Source organism: Anarrhichthys ocellatus, unplaced genomic scaffold (assembly GCF_004355925.1).
Source record: "Anarrhichthys ocellatus isolate YVR2014 unplaced genomic scaffold, GSC_Weel_1.0 scaffold84, whole genome shotgun sequence".
Taxonomy (NCBI): domain Eukaryota; kingdom Metazoa; phylum Chordata; class Actinopteri; order Perciformes; family Anarhichadidae; genus Anarrhichthys; species Anarrhichthys ocellatus.
The window spans coordinates 604,612-626,538 of record NW_022280114.1 but is presented as its reverse complement, the minus strand read 5'-3'; the positions used below and the strand labels follow the sequence as shown (position 1 = coordinate 626,538).

Here is a 21,927-nt window from a genome sequence, read left to right as displayed (position 1 = left end):
TGTTGACAAATTAAAGTCAGACTACTGAAAAGAAAAGCACTCACTCCATCTTCCGGCGGAACAAATACTTTGACTCGTATCCCTGATGCATGAAAGCCATTTTAGAGCCCTGTGTGTCCACTAAAGTAGAGCTGGTGTTTTTTAAAACTCTCCACAGCACTTTCTCCAGTCGTGGGAGAACCAAAAGCAAAGGCAACGCCCCGATAACCTTGTGATTAAAGGCAAGTTTATGACCAGATTGTTGCCATGGCGAAGGCACAGTTGTCATGTGTTTGCCCAAATACCATTTTTACTTCCCATCCCACAAAGCCAACTCAGTTCCCTTGTATTGCCTAAGTGGACGTTATCATTGGGAGATGAGTCATCGTCGTGGTCACACAGTAACCAGCTGGTGAATCATTTCTGATCTTTATTTCTGAATATTTTGCGTTTTTAAATGTGCAGTTTGCTTTGGCAGCAGAGCATGTGATGATGAGGTCTAGATCGTGGTCTACTCACCTCTCAAATTCGGTCCTGAGGAGACGCTCTCTCTCCAGTATGGCGATGTGCAGACGACCCCATTCCTTCTCCACATCAAAGGGATGGTAACCTGGCGGCACTTTCACGTGTCCTGCCTGAACGGCACCCTGCGCAATAAGAAGCACATTAGGGCTGCAACTCACCTTTATTTTCATTATTAAGTCATCCCGATTATTTCTCGATTAATGGTGTTAAAATGTCACCAAAAAAAAAATAAATCACAAAACATAAGTTAACATATTCAAATGTGTTGTTCTGTCCAACCGTTGGCAAAAAAACTGTCACATTTTAGTAGCTGTAACTAGTCACTAGTCACTAAACAGTGACTGCAACTATGAAACAATTATCAGAACAGTTGCAGATTCATTTTCTGTCAAAGGACTCATCGAGTAATTGATTAATTCAGCTCTAAAACAATAAAAACTAAAAGTAAACTGAAGCTAAATGTTAGGATTCTCTCAAACGTTGCTGAGGAACCTCACCTCAAAAGACTTGAAGATGTGTTTGGAGCGGTTCTTGTCTGCCTCTTTAGCAGGAAGCTCGGTTTCCTTATACTTCAGGAACTGACGCCACAGAACCTGCAGATCAGAAAAGGGGTAAATAAATGTATCGTCACCGTTGGTTATTCTGCTGTCATGTTAGTCGAAACCCTTTAAGACTTAAGGCCCAGATGATCTCACCTCAACCTCCTCATAGCTGGTGGGGAACTTCCTCTCCTCAAAGATGAGGATGTGGTGTCTGATCCACTGCAGCAGCATGGTGACCAGCTCATAATACTCCTGCCAACGGAGCTCCAGCTCCTGAAGCACAGATACAGAAAGAGGTTCGAGTTAACCGATTTATTTATTAGTCATTATTCATTTTTTGAGGCATTTCTGCTTTGATTTGACGGAGTAGAAATTAGGGTGAAAGAGGAGTGTGTAACATGCAACAACGGTCCCACGGCTTTGAACCCAAGATGTTGCAGTTATATGGCGTGTGCTGCATCCACTCAGCTCCCAAGGCTCTCCTATTACACACGTCTTCTAAAGTTGCTGATGTCGTGACACTGCTTTATACCAGACACAGCTTTACTTTACTTTTCTTCTAACGTCGATCCTGCTTTAAGGTTTCATGGTGATGATGCTGATAGAAATACGTTAAAATACTACTTCTTGTCTCTGCTGGAAAATGTCTTCATAGTGCTCTGAGAGATGATCTGGTGATGAGGAAGAGGGGACTCACATTGGCTTTGACACTGTGCTGAACGTCTGGTACCCTAGGCATGGCGTCGTACATAGAGGAGACGTATGTGATGATGGATTTCTCATCTGGATGGGGCACATCCACATCTGTGGATAGAGGTAAAAAAAAAGCATTTTTTATTTTTTTTTTAAATATACTTTGAATAGTGCGAAGCTGAAGACAAGACATGCAAACAAGCTCAGATATTCCCCGAGTACAGCTTTCAGGATTCTCTCACCCTCAGGGTCCAGCAGTCGGGTGACGCCCAGGTCTCTCTCTGCCACACTGAAGGCCTGCTCCAGATTCTGCTGGTTGCTCTGTCGGTACACTTGACTCATGTCGATCAGAGTGGGCCTGCAGACAGCATGCAGCCAGAGAGAACCGGGAGTGAAAATTGGTGGTTACGCTGTTATAAATGTCAATAAAGACTTAATAACCTGACATCATGTGTGACGGTTGAAGATCTCAGAGAGAAAGATACTCATTAATCACCTTTTAACATTTCTCTTTAATTGTCTCACCTGACAGCCATAATTCTATGCTGAAGGCTGTCAGGTAAAAAAAATATTGACATTTCATATTTGATGTTGCTGCAGGGAGGTTTAATCATGAGTAGTTTGTGTTTCTTGATACCAGGGAAGGCAAGCAAAAACATGAGTCCTCACTGCCAGAGATGCTTCAAATTCCCCCATCAATTTATGCACAAAGAGGACAGCCTTTGAGTGAACTTTGTCAGGAAGATAACTTGCAGTCTAACATGTCGCCACAAGTTCAGAGCATAAAAGATAAAAGTGCCTCTCAAGCCTACAAACAGCAAAAAGACACAGATAGCTTGCAGGACACAGATTGTGGAGTAAATTCTGCACATTTAAGCTTCAGTGGAAAAAGTATTTTGCATACGCTTGCACGACTCTCTGGATGTAGTATTCTCTGTGTGCCCGGGTGGGTTCCTGCTCCACGTAGCAGGCCTGTCTGGAGGACAGCCTGTCCCTGCTCAGGTGGAGGAGGTGAGGCTCCGATCCCGATTCGTGCTCCTCGCTCTGAGAGACTCGCCTGGAGCGAGCGCCGGGGCTGGTGGAGCCTCGGCCCGAGTCGAAAGAGTTCTCGGTGGGGATGTCCTCACACAGCATGACCACCCGGTCCTCCAGGTCACTGACTGAGCCCGCTGTGCTGCTGGACGCACTGTTCAGACGCCTCTTTGAGTGAAACTTCCTCTTTAGCTTCATCATTGTAGCAACGGTCAAGTTTCGCGGCACTTCCAAGTGAGTGAGGTCAAGATTTTTGTGTATATATAGCAAAAAAAAAAAAAAGCAAAACTATGAAAAAAACACGACTAATTTTATTCTGGCTCAAATCCACTGGTAATTCCTAATTATATCCAAGTATCTTCTTATTGTGAGTTGTTGGTCAGACTTCTGTTGCAGCCGGTCGTCGCTGAGCACGTCCTGCTCTTCCTCCACCAAGAAAGAATCTATGGTGGAGCAGCCAGCGTACCTGTGTTTTGCTACAACCTGCCGAGGCTGCAGCGAGCATACCTCCAGGGCATCTTTTTCTTAAATGAGATTGATACACCCACACCGGGAAAAGAAAAAAACTCTCTCTCTCTTTTCAAACCGAAGGAAGCTTACTCAGGTTGTTAATGTTATTTTTGTGTTGTGTGGTAAGCCCTCCTGCAGCGCTCATTGGTCTGTGAAAGCACAAAGTGGTGCTCCACCCGAAATATACGGTTTGAGTGTAACACCATCGCCTGCTGTAGGCTTCTACATTTTGTAGTTTCTTTATTGAGGTTGACAGCAGCTGTAGTCAGCAAGTTTTCACAGCAGGAAAAAGTATTAATTCATCTGTAAAAGCTTTTTAAACTTCAAACTAAAATTACGACTGGTACTGCAATTCTAATGCAATAGTTTATTCAGAGTTGCCAGAGAGAGTTCAGGTCAGAAGCCATCTGGTATTTATCTTGACTGTTTGATTTACAGTAGCCGAGCCACATTTTGTCCCGACAAGTCAGGTGTGCTGCTGTAAAACTCAAAGAGGATTTTGGCATTCCTGCCTCTGTACAAGTGAAATATGAAAACGGTCACAGAGAAGATTTTTGAAATAAGTGGAAATTTCATGTCCTACGGTGTTACAAGATCCCAAGATCCCAAGTCCAGGCAAGCTCTTCTAACCAGAAAATATTTCTGCATGGTTTTAAAAAGAAATGCTTCAGGGCAACAGGTTGCCATGGCATCCCTTCTAAGATAATCCTTTTGTGTCACTATTATCACATTTTAGCTCCTTCTGGCAATGTCTGTTTATGTATGCATGTATGTTAAATTCTAAGTTTCGTCTTTCTTGCCCTTTTCCCCTTAGCTTACCATTTCTATCCAACACTTGGTAAAGACCGGACATTTTAATAGTACAAGGTTTGACTGGAACCCCACGAGCCTGGCAGCCTCCGTCTACTGAGGATCGGTGTCTCACCTGTGTTTGTGTATGATGGCGTTGAAGAGCTTGCCGTCCCTCCAGCCTGTGGTGAAGTTGTCGCAGCGCAGGCCCTGGTATCCCTCCACCATCCTCTGGGACCAGAGCAGCAGCTTCTCCTTGGCCGTCATGTCGTCCGACTGGCCGTTCACCTGAATGTCTGAGATCTGAAGGAGGACACGGTGCAACTAGTCAGAGACAGTAAACTTCCATTTCATTTCTTTAAAAAGAAAAACCAGTTGCACTTCTGCAACAGCTCTGATGATGTTTAGCTCTGGATACTTTGGAGTTTGAAGCACTTATTTTAAGTGACTTTGGACGAAGGTAACTTCCAAATGTGTTTCGAGAGTTTTTCCTAATTCTTACATCTAATGCTTCCACCAATACTGTTATATTTATAAAAGCAAAACGACTTTTTTTCATCTTGGCAGAGACTTTCTTTCCTTTGATATTTCTATATTGAAGGAGATTGAAATGTTGGTTGAAGGGCTGGATCACTTTTTTTCCAGTTTGCCTGCTGATTTCTTCCAGACTTGAGATGAGTCACGTAAGAAACCTCAAATAACAACCAGCACTTTTACTTGGAGTGCAAAAGAAACATTGAACTCACTGTTTTGGAGAGAAACACAAAAACAGAAATCATAAGAGTGAAAAGTCACTGATCTTAAAAAGTTAAACTGTTCCAGACACAGATTCTCAATAAATCCTCTGGCTGCTGTGAATGAATGTTGGACTGTGTACCAGAACCTCCACAGGCAGATCTCTCAGCTCTACAAGAACACACTACTGAAAATAATCACTCAACAATGTGTCTTTTCTTTGTGTGAAAGACTACAAGACTTCAAATAAAGCGCAGGTTGAATCAGTCCAGATGTCCTCTTAGGTTAATCCCAGCGCTGTGTTGTCACTGAGGGACTTGATATGAATTTTTTCTATTTAAGTTTTGCAGCCGTCGCCTCGATGTGTCTATTTTGCATGAATCCATCATCCAGTAGTGTCTGCCGGTGACATTTATCATCAGATGCACAAACGGTACTTATTAAAAGTCCTTGGTGTTTGTTTTAGTGTGCTTGACGTGCCAGATGGGCGGGGCTCTCTACAAAACTAGGCACAAGTCGTAAAAAGTGGCAACAATCACAGGAAAACGTCTGAAAGTGAACTCTGTATGTTTGATACTTGAGTTGTCTTGGTGCAGAAAACTTTACCGACTCCGTTCAGTTCAAAAGAAATGTCTGCAACTTGGTGTCTCTGTGTCACTGCTTGGTGATTTGTTTTGACACATATAAGACCAGACAAGCATCCAAAAGCGAGGTAAATCTGCCGTATGTTCTCTGCACATTATGCGTGAAGTGGAGGTTGCACTTCCAGTTCTGATGAACGTCACAGTCTCTTACTGGAATAAATTAGGTTTTACTACCACAATATACTATTTCCAGTGTTTTTAGGTATGACGATGAGTCATAGCAGAACTAGCAATTTCACGTACAGGCTCTTCTCTTTTTTTTTTGCAGGAAAGGGTGGAGGAGGGAAAAAAAAGAATGCATCTCTTCCTTCTGCTATTTTCCCTTCAGAAGGGAAACCCCGGTGCTACAGTGTGGACGTGGGCACAGCGTGACTCAGAAGCTGAAACAGGACCTCCGCCCTCGCAGCCTCTTTTTTAAAAGTGTGGAGAGAATACCGGCTTCCTCTGTCGCGAGACCGGTCCATTACTCACACCGGTGTATTACTAAAATGGGATCTGCACCTGGGGAGCTCAGGAGGAATACACCATTGTTTGTGATGACCAAAACAAAGAGGTTATGGGTTTGTTTTTAAAGAAATAATAGCTGCCTGATGACTAAGTGCATCTACATGGACATTTTGTTTTTCTTACTTATGTTCAGTTAGATATCAGAGAAAATGTCACTTTTATAACATAGGCAAACCTCTCGTTTCCACTGCAGCTTTTGAGTCACACCCACGTCTCCTTCCAGCTTTCTCATGGGAATCGCTGAGTCACACGGGACGGGGAAAAGGATCCCACATCCCAACATAACCATCATACCTATCAAAGAATCTCCATGTACTCCCACTGTTTCCCCCCAAAATCTACCAAACCATCTGCTAAATGAATATCCAAACACATCTGCATTCTTTACTCCAATGTGGCCTTTGCTGCTATAGGTGTTATAAGCTATTTCATACTGTTAATGTTTGAATGAAACATTTAGATTTAATGGTAACATACAGATCTGCACAGCACCATAGATAGGAGTAAAAAAAATGAATAAAAGGCTCTGAAATGTACCTGAGCAACATCCTTCTTTAATTAAAAATGAATGAATAGCTTTTTTTTCAATGTTTAGACTGGGTGTACTCAAGGACAGGAGAAGCAGTAGTGGTTGTATATAAAAGCCTAAGTGCTGCCAAATGTTCAATGAAGCCCATTTGGAAACGATTGGCTGTTGGACTCCGTGCCGTACTGTAACTGCTGTGTCAACATCAGGAGAAATCAAGGCTGGTCATTGAACCTCCGAGCCGCAGAAGCAAACTAATCACAATGGAATGAAAGTAAACTATGAAACACATTGGTACTCATGCAATGCAATAATTTGATCTGACGCAATTAATGTTCAGTTTAAAAGAGAAACAACACATGCAGTTCAGGGAATGTGAGTAAAATGTTCCCAACAAGGCTCAGTCAGTCTACTTTGAATACATGCAAAATGCAATTTAAATAACAACTGACTTTTTGTGTCCAAAAGCTTCTCTCAAATCTCCTAATTTAACTTCACTGTCGTAATGACAGTAAATTAGGGCTGAACCGTCACCGTAAGCGTCACTGTAATTTGATTGATGCAATTAGTGCGGAACCAAAGTTCACATGCCCAAATTCTGTCTGGAAACTTTTAGCTGAACCCTGTTGGTAGCATATGCTGAGGTTAGCACAACCAGGGGACTGGCGTACGAGTCAGTCCAGAAGAGATGCTTTTAAGTTTTATAGTCTATTGAAGACTGGTGCAGATGATGAAAGTATTTGTTCAGTGTTTGCTTTGAATTTTCCGTCCGTCTTTGAAACCTGCACCACTGTCAGCTTGAAATAAATGAAAAGAAATGGATCCTTGTGCATTTGTGTTTCTTTTCCCCGCTGACTCCTAAACCGTGACTTCTGTGTACCGTTACACACCTACGGTGTCCTACATACCTGGAAGTGAAGGATGATGGTCCAGATCAGCCCCAGGGTCAGCTTGGGGTTTCCATCTGCAATGTCGTCATTCCTGATGTTGACCAGTTTGACCTGAAAAGGTGCCGTTTTTAATTTACCACGGAAAATTGAAACAGAGAAACAGAACTCAACAAGGAGGAAAACAGAAACATTCAAATGCTCGTTTTATGAAAATGTGCATTATTAAAAATGTCCCGGTCTACTGACCTGTCTGCGTTTGAGAAAGTCCAGGGCGATCTGTACATTCTGCAGCTTGTGGAAGCGCATTCGGCCTTTCTCCCGCGGCTGCAAGAGCGGAAGAGAACTCATTAAAGAGTGTTGAACGATCGACAAACCAAATCAAACAAATCAAGGCCCCGTGACTGAGGAACAGGTGTGTCGGTGTCCAGCAACACTGTTTGTGCTTAAAACAAACAATCTACTCTACTGGATAAAATAAATCATCACAGTCACGGTCTGAACTTAAAATTCAAATACAGCAAATTTGAAGAGCGATTTCAAATTCTGCGTGATTGTGATCAAAGCGTTTGGTCAGATCTGACCCTAAATGACACCAGAAATGCATTGGAACAGACCAGCCAGCATGTCTGCAGGTGAGAGCATGTTGATGAATGACACACGATCTGAGTGATTCCCCCGATCATCCTTCTCAATCCTCATTTTCTATTCGACCTGCAATCAACTTTCCTCTGCACCGTTGTTCTGAAACACCTTCTACATCTTATGTCGGTCTTTGATTTGAACTGTGGCGCAGTCCAGTCGAGCAGGATCTCTGATTTCTAAACCTGCACGGGACAGAGTTACCCAGCAGCGTCGGCCACGGCATGCATTGGTGCTCCGCGTCTTAAGGCGGTAAGAAGCTTTGTGCAGAATTAGTCAACATATCAGCTCGCATGTGATGGAATTTGTGCCGTTGCTTTCAATGCAGTGAAGGACCCCAAAACTATTGGAGCATGCCAGCGATGGTCTGTATGTTTAAGTCCAAAAAAGGCCAGTTTGATATTTAGCAAAGACATGTCTGAGATAATAACAGAGATCACTGATTGTGCTTCATTTCTTAATTATTTGTTTTATCATCCTGTCCTGGTGATGCAGGTGTGCACGCAGGAACGATTGTGTTAAGAATGTCTTGGTTGGTGCCTTCAGGTGTACCCCAGTGATGAAAAGCTTTGGATTCATGAACCATTCAAGAAACCAAGAAAACAAATCATGAAAAGGATCATGTGAATATTGTCTTGTTCTTTCTAGGATGTACGGTAGGGTCCTTTAAGTATGTTTTTTTAAGGTTCCAATTGAAATTTGAGTGAAAACTTAAAGTTGAAAGACCTGATTACTCGACTCCACATACGAAAGATAACTACTTTTAAATAAGCAATGCCTGTAGAAATGAGTCCACTAAAACCTCTGCTAGCACTTGCTATCTCCTCACAGACTCCTGACCTCGGCTAGCTCACTGATAAAATGGAGGACGACGATGTGGGCACAGAAAAGGGGAACAATACAGGGAGTGCGACTGTCATCATGCACAACCCAGCAGCCACCTGGGGTGGTGACGCATGCCACGCCCGACGCCCGCAGTCCTGGCGCCACTCACCAACCGCACGTTCCTCACAACGTCGCGTTCCCTCGGCTACCGCAGCAAGAGCATCGCAAGAGAGGAAGGCGGAGGCACAGGGGAAGAGGTCAGGGCAAAGGTCAGCAGGAATTAGAAAAAGGAAAATAAATCAGGGGTCAAACAAGTCAGCGCAGAAAGGTTACGAGATGGAAGCAAAGAATGAAAATTAGTGTCTTAAAGGCGACATCACCGGAAGGTGTTTTCCCAAGAAAACAGCTACGGTAAGGAAAGTAAAAAAAGAGTGCGCATAACCGCAGCATGTTCTGAAATGTCCAAAAACCTCCACAGAATCAAAGTCAACACATGCTCAGAAAAACATAGAAAGCAGTTCACGTTACAGCTGACTGGACAGGAGAACAAATACGGCAGCAGAATAAGTCAGTGGGACAAGGAGACAGGTTTGGACAGGACAGGGGGTTACGCAGAAGCAGATGTCCGAATAGCTAAGGGGTTAAAGGTCACCGAAGCTCACCAGTGTCTCTCCGGAGAGCACCTCCAGCAGGGAGATGAGGTTGTGTCCATCTCTGAGGTCCTCGTACAGGTCAGTGATGTGTCTCTGGGTCTGTGGAGAGAAGACAAGGAGGCAAATGTTGGTGATAGAATATTGATCCATACATTTGAGTCAGCATCAGTGGAGAGCCACAGCTTAACGTTCACACATGATACAAACAGCACTGGACCACCTCAACACAGACAGTGGACAGGGATTGGACTAGGCACAGATACCTGTGACTGAATCCCGTAATGTTATGTAAAAATGAAAAGAGCAACTTAAAAGGAAAGTTTGGATGTTTTAAAGTGGGGTTGTATGAGGTTCTTATCCATAGTCAGTGTATTGTGTATAGTGGATGACAGTCAGCACGCCCCCAGTTTGGAGAAACAGATCTGCTGTGGATGAGTACCTCATACAACCCCACTTTAAAACCATTCCTTTACAGGACATGATGGGGCACAGCAACAACAACTGTCTGCCTCCTGCAGTGGCAACTGCGTCCACATTTGGGGTTCTTTAAAGTTTGTATTTTCATAATTTTGGCTGTGATTCAGGTGAAAACCACAGTGAGTACTAAAATGTTGGTTAAAATCCCTCATTGCAGAGTAAAGCCATGTACAGAAGGTCAAAGTTCAACCCTGAAGTTCAGTAAAGCAAAATCGAAGAGATTTTTTGGGTAAATATGTTTATGTTTGCCTTCATTTTCTCTTCCAAACACGTTAAGTAAATCCTGGGGTTCTTTGGTCGCTTATTTCCCATCATCCTCTTGGATGTGGTGATGTTGCCGTGTCCCCCTAATCACAGCAATAAAGTTGATCATCAAAATATTACGTCATAACGAAAAGGAAGGATATCAGAACTATTATCAGTATAAACGTATATATTGATAACACGTCCAGCTGACTTCATGCACGCCTCTTATGACTTCATAAACTGTATTTCTTATTTCTTTTAGCTGTTGTAGTGAGTTACAGTTGCACTGCAGAAAAGGCTCTTACAGGAGTTCAGGAGTTAGAAAGGAGGCCGAGTGTTAAAATGAAGGAGGAAATCAAGGGTCAGGGGTTAGAAGCTCAGGAGCTCAGATAACGTATGGGAGGGAGAGAGGGTAGAAATGTGTACACAGACATGCAGGCAGACATGAATGTTTGTCCACTCAGCACTCTGCTCACTGACAGCACCTACCTCTGCCTTCCAGTGCTGATGGGAAAAGGATGGGAGGACAGGATGAAGGATGGAAAGAACAAACAGTTTGATGAGAGAAGGTATAAAACAGCAGGGACTCGTGAGGGAGGAGAACAGACGACAGACAGACAGACGACAGACAGACAGACGCTGGTTGGATTTGCACACAAAGACACTTTTCCTGTTTGTTTTGTAATCGTTTGATTCGACTGGTCCCATCTAAAACGTTCTACAACTGTTCTTTCAGTATTGTTTTTATCAATGTTTGTGGTCTGCATTGATGTAGGATTCGCAAAAAATGAAATCAAACACAGAACTACGTCTGGTCTTCCTTCTCTGTAATCTGAAGACGCGCTACAGTGGAGACAGCTGTCGAACAAAAATGGAGCGTTCGTGTCCTCGTAGTTTAATCACATGACTGTCCAAAAATGCCTCGAGGGCAGCCAGATCGCCAACCCGCTCGGGCTCTTTTGGACCCAAATCTGGGGGATTTCCAGACAAAGAAACGAGGACCACGGGTCGTCTGGGACAGGACGCACACGGAGAGGGCAGCAGACATTCCTCACAGTTTAACACACTTCAGTTCCTGTGTGAAAACATGGCTTCGTCGACCTGAACGTGTCTGTAAGGGAGTCATTTAACCGTAGACTGTATGAAACATTTTAATTTAGTTGATAACAGTCTTGATGTTTTAGTGGATTCACTTCTTAATCTTTTAGTCTATAGAAGGACAGCAAATAGTCAGAGCCATCTTCACATTACAGTGAATGTTGAGCTTGATAAATCACTTGTTTTCTGTCAAATGACGAATAGTTTCATCACTAATTAATTGATATGTAAAATGATTGTCATTGTAGCCGCAGCCCTGTATTCTGCACCTGACTACATAGAGCTGGGGCTTGCATTACACATAGGATGTGATTCCTTTTTTAAGGATCATGGGCCAGAACCCTAGACAAGTATTGCCTTACAGTATCACGGCTGCAAACATATTAACCCCCCCCCACACACACACACACACACACACAGTTCAGCTGTGGAGGTTCCTGTTCCCCTGCAGAGCCCTGAGAAGGTCTGGAGGCCAGATGTAACAACCTGAGCGATGCCGCTGTTCCTAAAGCGAGGCCAGGTGTCCGTGACTCACCCCCTGACACCCCCTGCATACAGTTAACACAAAGGAGCAGCTGTTTGTATGTGTTTTGTTTTTTTTCTTCAACTTTTCCAGAGAGGGTGAGGGTTAGGTTTCACTTGTTTTGAAGTGATTTTGCTTCGTGTATCGGTTTCCAGTTCATCTGTTTTTACAGCCCTGAGACTCAGTTAGATCAGACAGTCCATTACCTCCTGAGTGTAGTTGAAGCCATTGTCACCAGGTGGGATATGACAGTACCTGCCGGAACTGAACTTACACAGCTGAAGTCCTTCTGTTTACCAGGAAGAATTCACTCAGTTACAAGCTGAAGTGAAGAGTTTATTTACCTTTTTTTTTTCTTTCTTGTTTCATAATCTGCATCATCTCTAAAGAAACGTACATTTGTATGACAGTAAGTATTGCCTTATGAGTGTTGCTGGAGACAGATGTTACCTTCATCAGGTGCTTGTTGACCCATTTTGTGAAGGTCTTTTTCTGAACTCGGTCACGTTCATCTGTGGAGAGACAGATCACACAGACGCTCAGCGGTGATCATTCGTACAAAACATTTACATTAATGTCAGCATGCTATGAACAGGGACATAACACGTATATACATAAAAATAGATACATAATCTATCCCTGTATCACTATTTGTACTGGATGTTTAATGATTACAATGACACAACTTAAAATGCTCACGGAGAGTGATTATCTATCAAGTTAGTTACAAGTCTAAAATGCAAATAGATTTTTGTTCACAAGGGCTGCCTGGAAGACTTCTATCTATAGAGCAATGACTCCCAAATGTGTGGGTTTACGAGCTCTTCAGAGGGAGCAATGTCAAATGATTTTTAGAGGCCCGAGGCAGTCAAATTAAGCAAGAATTGGATCCGGTCATAAAAAACTAAATTCCCATCCCATACAACAATAACGAGGATATGTGGATGAGTCCATCCACATAAAGGAAATAAAAGCTGTCTTGTCGCTTGTCAGGTGAGACGTGTAATTTACCGCCGACATCCCTCAGATTAGCACCTCTACAGGAACGTGTTTCTACATGCACGACTGGTGCTGTTTTGTTTTTGACTTCACAGTATGATTACTACGAACAGGGCTCTCGCATACCAGCAGGTTGATCTTGTGCAATGTTTTCCCTCATTTTTTTTCCCTTCTCAACCAACTACCACAGGAACACTTTCACTTCCTCGCTGTGGCGATGAGAGTGGCTGTCAAACGCAGAGGCCGGTATGATGCAACAAAACAAGTCTGCCTTTGAAGAGAAGTGATTAGTGACCCAATCTGAAGAAACAGTGAAAGCAATATGTTGTTTTATTGGTCACACAGCTTGATTACATTATCTGGATGGATTGGAGAGATCAGATGAAGAGGGAACAGAGAGAGCGAAGGAAGCGAAGGAAGCGACATCCCGTGGTGCCGACGCCCATGTCGGGGGGGCATCATGCCGCTGACTCACAGACGCGCTCGTGACTGTTTCAGAGTGAAATAAACCCAAAAGGCAGAGGAATTCCTCAAGTCAATTATAAGTTCTGTAGGAAACAAATCTGCTGACATGGCGGCTGTTATTCCGGCTGCTCGGGACACTGTTGTTCATGATCGAGGTCTAACAACATTCAAAAACTCAAACAGGAGAAATGAACGACACCAAAGCTAACTTTACCCGATCCCTCTTACAAATAACGTGTTTGCTTAGCAGCAGGCCGAGCTGTGGATGTTTCCTTTCATCCGCTCAGTCAAAGATGAGGTGAGAGATAACGAGTCTCCTGAAAGAACAGTCATAGTCTGTTCATCGCAGCATGCTGTATGCGGCTGTAATGTGGAGCGTCACACGGAAAGAGGACACAAACTTTCTGGCACAAGAAAAAAGAAGTCTGGTTAATGCATCTGATAGCTGGATTAGAAGAAGAAGATCCTTTGTCTTTAAATAGGCAGCCTGTCATCTGAGCTGCAGCCAACCTAACGAGTAATTAGAAAGCGAGTCCTGCCAGATATCGTCACTGCTTAGTCGATCTATGGTATCAAAATGGGTGTCAGCACATGGGACCAATAAAAAGAGGAAACGGCGTGACACATGAAGGGGCGTGGCCCGTTTGATTCAAGAAGACCACCGCAGGGTAGACCGACGTAGATTCTACCTTTCAGACATCAAACTACGTTTACACCAGTTCTTCATAGATTACCAAAGAATTTAACCCTGGTGTGATGGATACAACAAGAAAACTTAAAAATAAAACTAGAATTAAATTAGCAGAGGAAACACAACAGGCCTCCACGCCTGTACAACTGAAACAATGTAAAGATGACTCTACCTTTCCTGTGATCCATGGCTTTGAGCATCCCCTGATAGGGGGAGTCCTCTATGAAGACCACGTCGCTACCCACACTGTCAGAGGAGTAGTTTCTGAATCTCCTCTCTGTCGCCATGCCGGCCTTATCTCAGAGATCAACAACAACTCAGCAGGTTGAGAGACGACGGTGTCTGCTTTTTGACTTCTTCTTCTTGCCTGAGACTCTGCTTCACAGTGTGATCCTTTAGTTAAGTGGGAGTGTTCAGGCCACTGATTCAGTTCTTACTCCCTTTTTTTCCCCTTCCTGTGCATGTCTCTGACATTCTAGTCTGCAATTTGTTTTTCTTTTTTCTTCCAGCAGCCCTTGCAAAATGCCTGCCCGGGGCTACGATGTCAGAAGCTGTCATTCAACACGCAGACAGTGATCTGTGGGAGCAGAGGGAAGATTCTCCCCTCCTGGACCAGCCCTGTTATGTCCCGCCCACCAAACCACACACCAGAGACCTCCACTGAGCACAGACCCCTGCACTGATTATAGCAGACGCACAGATATGTAGATTAGATTATATGTAGATTGTCATTAACTTCTGTGTGTCTCCAAGTTTACTTTACAGTCGCACAAATAGTCACTTTAGATGCGATGAGCAGCTAAGAGACCAAAGACAGCTTTTTGTTTTACATGTTGCATTTATCTTATACTAATGACAAACATTTTCAAACTCATTTAGTTTAGACTCATTTCACTGCAAGCTTAGTATTTTCAAGGATAGTCTGATATCCGGGATTTCAGCTGTCAAGCAACTACGTTCTTAATGCAACAAACAACTTTAAAAAACGGATCCTTTTCACATTTTATTGTTTAGCAACAAAGCCCAATTTCCACAGCTGTCCACAATCTGGTCCTCAAACGCAAGATCATTTCTGTGTATCTGGAGAGAAAGGTCAGAGGTCAGTCTAATGTGTCAAAAACAGAAGCTTTAACTCGGTTCATCTTATGGAGGACGGCACAAAAACCATGCTGTTCCAAAACATACAGTGTGTGTCCTCGAGACTCGTTTGTCAAAAAGACAAGGGGGGTATTCCCTAATATAGACCCAGCTGTACAGATACGGCCCACTGGAGCTTGTTAACACAAACTGAGCTCCACGAGCGCAGGCTGGCAGTCACCGCTGTGTGGTCGGAGGCTGGCAGGCTGGACCTGCCACGCAACCGGAGCCTCAATGAAAAGCCTGTTCCTCCACACGGATGGGGGGCCGGGCGATGGAAACAAACGTCCGCCGCCATTTCTCGACACAGAACGAGAAAAACCTCGAGCGTGAGGACACAACCAGAGGGGGAACTGGCTCTGAGGGGTTTGTTTCCGTACAGCGCAGCAGCAGGACGAACAGAAGCAGTTATAGATCTCTAATGAGAACAACCTGCGAGACCAACATTTTAATGCTCTTATGGTGAATTTCCAATTTTGAATAATTTGCTTCTGGTGAGCCAGTGGCTTATAAAAAAAAACAACAAAGATCTTAATAGAGTAACCACGCTGCAGCAGAAAGTGCTCCCAGACACAAAGCAGCTATTGTGGCTCTGTATGGACTGAACAGTGCGAGTCCATGTGCATGAGTGGAAAAAGAAAAAAGGAGCATTGTTACATCGGCATCTTTTTCATGCAATAAAACTTCTTTCCAGCAGCACAACTCACTACCACATGCATGTCCCAGAGCACCTAAAATACCTGCATCACCTCTCACCCTTGGGAGCATCAATATTCCGTGCAGATACTGACACAAGACGGAGTGAAGGAGAGATTGTTTTTTTTGATACCTACACAGGGAGATGGCTTGTCAGGACTTGTGTGTGTGGAAGCTGCAGCACTCAACTTGACACTATAGGGTTTGTACGTGCTGAAAACATAATCCTAGGATCGTACTTTTGTCGTGCAGCAACCGAGGACATTCAAGTTATCATAAATCACAAATTTGCCTCAGAGAGCATGAGAGGATGTGAGCGCGGTCAGAGATTATTTAGTGGCTCTAGAATCAGAAAAGTACAACGTGTGTAAAAAAAGCAGTTTAACTATTGCTGTCGTGTTGTGCAGCTCCCAAAACACTGCATGCTAAACTCTGAATGTGTGCAGATAGCAGCTGATTGAAGTCTTGACACAATCAGATGCAGTGAGATCAGCTGTGAATTATTGATTTAAAACACAATCCTGTATGATGTTTATGAAGCACTTGTAATGTGATGCAATCATGTGGCTCTTATCAGTAAGGTGCTGATAGGCGCACACAGTGCAGTACTGTGTGGTAATAAAAACCCGAGCACCGAGAGCCGATAGGAGTTTTATGATGACAGTTCTGGCGTGAGAAGCACGCAAGTCGATGCATTCCTGAGGGCCACGCCCGCCCTCCTCGCAGACGGGGGGGAGCCGGCCTTTCTGCGATAACACCCCCCCCCACCCCCACCCAAAAAAACCCCAACCTCTGTCAGCCTGCTCTTCTGTGCAAGTGACAACATGCGGTGTCAGTCCCACCAAGGACAGGAATGTTGGCGTGACATCTGGCGAGCAGGTCTTCCTGGAGTTCATGACTGAGGGGCGATGGTATGAACATTGGACAGTTCGGGGAGGAAGTTTGCCAAGGTGAGGAATGAAAGCCCCAAGGCATTATGGGGCAGATCCAACCTGGAGCTGGCAATGAAGAGGGCATGAAGGCATGAACCACCACCAGAATAAGACCGAGCTCTGTCTGTTGTTACATCTGGAAGAAATGTATTCCTTTTCAAAACAAACTCAGGTGCTGATAAACAGGGGGGGGGGGGAGCTTTGTGAGATGCAGCTGGACAATGAACCCAAAAAGCATCAACGCCGAGACATTTAGTTGTCCTCCAAGTGGCCCATGTTATGTCTTCTCTCCATAATTATACAGGCCTCCAACTCACTCACTTTTGCAATAAGAGCATCATTTTTAGGGAGGGTGCATTCAAAAACGACGTGTAATTAGCCACATGTGGTGTTTACAATCTTGTGGTGACACGAGGACAAGATAATAGCTATATTTATGATCTTCAGATGGGACAATTAAAGAGAAGACGAGGTTATTACTCCATGTGGGTCTCCCTCTTCTGTCTCCCTCTTCTGTCTCCCTCTTCTGTTGGAGAAGCTGCACTACAAGACACGAGAAGCCTGAATGTGCAACGATGATTTAACGTCTAACCAGCAGCTGACAACCCTCCTCAGACCCAGGCCCTGATCAAGAGTTTAACTACTGTTAAGAAAGTGAGAGGTCAGCTGGGGCCCTGCAGTGTTGACCTATGCTCGTGGACAGTCACTGTGAAATGTGGGAAGAGTGATTTGTGAGAGTGGCTGCCATGACAACACAGCAAACACACAAACAGACACAGAGTCCGCAGTGTGTTTACAGAGGAGCGGGTTTGGCCCTAAACCTCTGGAGGAAAAGAGTTAAACGTCACAGAAACTACAGATCATCTTCGTGACACGTTCAGACGGTAAAGCAGGAGGCAAACAAACATCAAGGACCACCTCCATCAGCGTGAGCCTCGTAGCACACACACTGAATGTTTACACAGTCACTGACGGTTAGCTCTATTCACATGTGAGCAGTGAGCGTCTCCAGCTGCCACTAACAATTTTATTTTCATTACTTATGAATCTGAATATCATTTTCTATTATTACGTTCTTGTTAAATCATAACTCACTTGGTTTATTGTCAATAATCATAAAATAGTTGCATTTGAGAAGCTGGAACCAGAGAACTTTTTTTACTTTTTTTTTGATTATCAAAATGTTTTCTTTTTTAAAAGTGGAATAAAAGTTAATGAAACAATAAAACATTAAAAAAAAAAAACAAGACACAAAGCTTTGCTCAGACACGCCCACTCCTTTGACCCTCGAGGCAGTGGCACGGAAAGGGTTAACCTCATCACCATCAGCACCGCCCCTCCCAACCCGATCATCCTCCTATTACAGGCGCTGAGCGACGGAGGCGGCGGCCGGCCGAACCTACCTGCGCAGCACATCTGACTGTACAGATGAGAGCCCACTTCTCCGCAGCTCATCTCGTGGATGTAATTCGTTCGTCGGTAGATCATTGCGTCGCCGCACCAGGACGAGGCAGCGGCGTGCAACGTATCCTCCACCCCGGCCATCCTGGTGTGTGTGTGTGTGTGTATGTTTGGACCGCGCGTAAAAACTAACGGCGCGCTGGACTTTCCCGGAATAAAACGCGCCCCCACTGATTCGCGAGTTTCTCGTGAGTGGGACCAGCCCTCAAAAACTTCTCTCTATCCGAGCCACATGGAGGAGGAAAAAAAAAAAACAGACACAGTGTCCGACAGCAGACAGTTTGTCCACAAGCCCGGCCCACTTTTGTTCCGTTTAGTGAGATGAACCGGAGCGCTCCATCCTCCTCTGTTGCCGCCTTCGTGCGTTAAAAGTTGAAGCGCGTCTGAGAGGAACGTCCCCCGAAATAAACGAGTGTTGTATTTACTGCTGTTGACTATCACGCTGTCCTTATTTTAGCGCGTGATGTGCGCCTCTCCCCAGATTACAGAACCACACAGACCCCTAAATGCAAAACCGCTAGAATAACTTCTGCAGGACACTTGATAGAGACGCTCCCATCTATTGTCTCACTGAGGGCACAGGTAACAACAAAGGGCAGAGTGCAGGTTAAACGTTGGCTGCTGGGTAATAAATGATCACTTCACTCCCCTCCCCCCACCCCACCCCACCCCCCGCCTTCCTTCCTCCACATGCACAGCAGCTGTTGGACAGGAATAACTCCACCATAGGAGTCTTGTTTTCTCTTTCCTTGCAAACACTAAGAAATACTTCACATTCACAGGCTCATTATATTGGCTTATGTTCAAGTTAAGGCAGCGTACAAACCGCCGTGACAGTACAGTAGATCACGTCTACTATCTGGACTGTAATATAAACAATACAATAATACAGCAGCCAATAGAGCTCATTCAACAACTTCACTCTACTTAAAGGGACAGTCATCTGTACGTTTCTCCTTTGGTTACAAAAGCACCAGTAATAAAGCAGATGAACACGTTTTTTTTACATGCATCCACTGTTTGATTATTCGCCTTTTTGTTTGCATAAAATATTGTAAAGTTTGGACGTAGGGAATGAACACATGTAATTCCATTTGATGTACTTTTACATTCTTTGAGGCTGTTTACAGTTTTTTTTTTAAACAGGTTTTTTATCTCCGACAGCGATATTCAAAGCAGGAACGACAACTCAAAGCCTACATGGGTCTGTTTCGTCCTCTGGATCACAACAGCACGGTTCAAATGTCGCAGCAGCAAACCACAGCCTGTGTTCACCAATAACTGACTTCAACAAACACAGACACGTAAAATAATGAAAGAATTGCATTAAAGAAATGTATCCAAATAATTGTGTCTTTAATCTTTAGGATAATAAAAACTTGGACTGATGGAGGGTGCATGTGTTTAGATGTTGGCAGGAGTAAACACAAACTCCTGCCTCGACACGGGCACACGGTGTACTGTGTGTCCCGACTACTAGCGAGGTTTACCACTAATGTGTTTCACGTTACGTTGGCTATTGTATTGTGGAGGCCGTGTGGGGACACGGTGGGCATCCTTCAGTTATGTTCTTATTATTTTTTTTCCACTTTCCAGTGAGAGCAGAGCGGGCTTTCCTCCCTCCTCCAGTCTGTTATTACTGTGGCAGTGAAAGGAGAGAGGGGAAGTGAGTCACGGTTGCACACCACTGGCCAAAAAGCCCGGTCCTTCTGTGTGTGGCGTGTGGTTCAGCAGACGCCGGCAGTCTAGTGGCTCCTCCGTGGACACTGGTGCAGACTTTGGGTGTGGCTTCCCAAACGGATTAGACGTGTTTAGTGTTGTGAAGCGAAACGGAGCTTTCTCATCTTTTGAGAGCCTCGCATCAAATCGTTAACAGAAATCTCAAGTTAGAGGTCGAGCATAGAGTGTTGAAGAGGAGGTCAAGATCAACTGAAGCCCCCTCGCAGACCTCACAATGGTTTATCACCCTTAATTATCTAACAGAGAACTCAGATTCTTCTACAAAAGGTCCCGAGGATCAGCGTGAGGCCCCCTCCTCCTCCTCCTCCAGTTTGTTATGACCGTATCCAGGACACACAGTCCACCGACCCCAGTGTCAAGTTTACTACCATTAGCCGGCCGCCATGTGTGGCTCTTTTTTTAAACCCTGCCTCTGGGGGAAATCCCTTTTACCTACTTCCACCATTCACCCTGTGTCAAAGGCACCTTGTGGGCTCCGGCACACTACAGTTCAGACTCACACCCAGCCGCGTGCTTACATCCGGCGTGTTTGTCACATTACAGGCGCGGTACAAATCAGGCGGCCAGACATCGATCGAGCCACTTCCCTCCTCTGATCAAAATGCATCATTACAGTGCTGGGAAGAGGGAACATGAGCGTTGCTGATGCACCGGGAGCAGACTGGTTGTCTGCACTGCGGCAGCTGAAAGCAGATCTCTTCATATGAAAATGGGCTGGATATTGACAGAAGGTAGAGATAGCGCAAGGCCCGCTTTTGCAATGAAATGTTTGCCCCGCGATCAAACTGCTCTTCTCAGGCAACCTTTGTACTTGAGCTGTGCCCGCTTTACAGAATGTATAAACTCACTGCACAGATGAGGAGAGGAAGGTCACTTTCTCATGTCTTTTCACTTTTTGCTTTGGTTCTATGATTTGCATATTAAGCGATTTTATGGGCTTTTTATCCTTTTAGGAGTATGTTTTCTTTTTCTGATGACTTGTCACTGCGTACTCACTACAAACAGGTAAGTCACTGTTGTGAAAAACTGCTCTTATCTCCTCGAGATGTGTCCTCCTCGACTGACTTTTTTAAAAGGATTGTGTTGTTTATTATCCGACCTTGACCCCCGGGAGCGATAAGGAGAAAGTACACTGCCTGGCTTCAGTTTCGCAAAAACAACCCGACTATTTCAGGGCGGTGGGCATCCTGTAAGAAACAGTTTACAGCTGGATTGCTTTCAAGTGCAGGTGGAGCAGTCTAGACGTGACTTGGGGCTACTTTATCGTTTTAGGCTGCTTCATTGTCCAAAGTGAGTGTGCTGAATGTTTTTCAAAGGTCCTGTTTGCCAAACTGGTTTCTCACAATACTTTCAGAGGTGGGGGGAAAACACATTTGTCCTTTATGAACACCTGCAGACCGTCAGTCAGACATCCTTGGCCTCAGGGCGTGTCCCCTGCAGGGGTGTGTTTGACAGCCGCCATTGTGCCAAGCTGTGTCAACAGCCCAAAAAAACAAAAAACAAAAAGCCTGCGTGAGGTGTGTCGGGTGACATTAAAAGCCACAGGTGTATGCAGGTAACCTTCAGGCTCGTCAGTGGGTCTAATAGAGAGTAATTGTTCTTCTGCTGACAGCACACGCGAGGAGGATATTCTGAACTCATTACACTTTAAAGCATTCCAAGAAGAAACTGGCGGAACCGGTCTGTTACCTATGAAGGAGTAACCACAAAGATAAGAAGCTCTGTCTAGTCAAAGGCTCAAACTCGCATTGAGTCACCTTAAGGAAGCCACGCAACTCGAGCCACATCTCTACAAAACAAACAACTGAAAAAAGGGGACGCTACTCAAGGACAAAGCCCAGACCAAAGCTCTGACAGAGTGCTCTGGCTCCGAAGTCATCGCATTCAGACCAGCATTTACAGGGTTAACAGCAACATCTCCATACCACAGGAAACCCAGACGTGTGAGAGGGGGAGAAAGAGGAGGGGGGGGG

At 44.6% G+C, this 21,927-nt stretch overlaps 1 protein-coding gene across 25 annotated transcripts in view; it reads right to left on the bottom strand.

Moving 5' to 3' along the window:
* The window catches only part of pleca (plectin a), a 92,840-nt gene that overhangs the window by 22,357 nt on the left and 48,556 nt on the right, over positions 1-21,927 (bottom strand). For 7 of the 25 annotated variants that reach the window (XM_031874762.1, XM_031874759.1, XM_031874761.1 and 4 more), the window contains 12 exons: positions 12,284-12,345; positions 10,702-10,716; positions 9,499-9,588; positions 9,006-9,041; positions 7,619-7,696; positions 7,391-7,483; positions 4,207-4,373; positions 1,982-2,097; positions 1,744-1,850; positions 1,200-1,319; positions 1,002-1,097; positions 499-626 (listed from right to left, as the gene is read on the bottom strand). In XM_031874762.1, the coding sequence (XP_031730622.1) occupies positions 499-626; positions 1,002-1,097; positions 1,200-1,319; positions 1,744-1,850; positions 1,982-2,097; positions 4,207-4,373; positions 7,391-7,483; positions 7,619-7,696; positions 9,006-9,041; positions 9,499-9,588; positions 10,702-10,716; positions 12,284-12,345 (1,108 nt within the window). The other 18 variants (XM_031874765.1, XM_031874760.1, XM_031874779.1 and 15 more) reach the window with 9 other exon arrangements.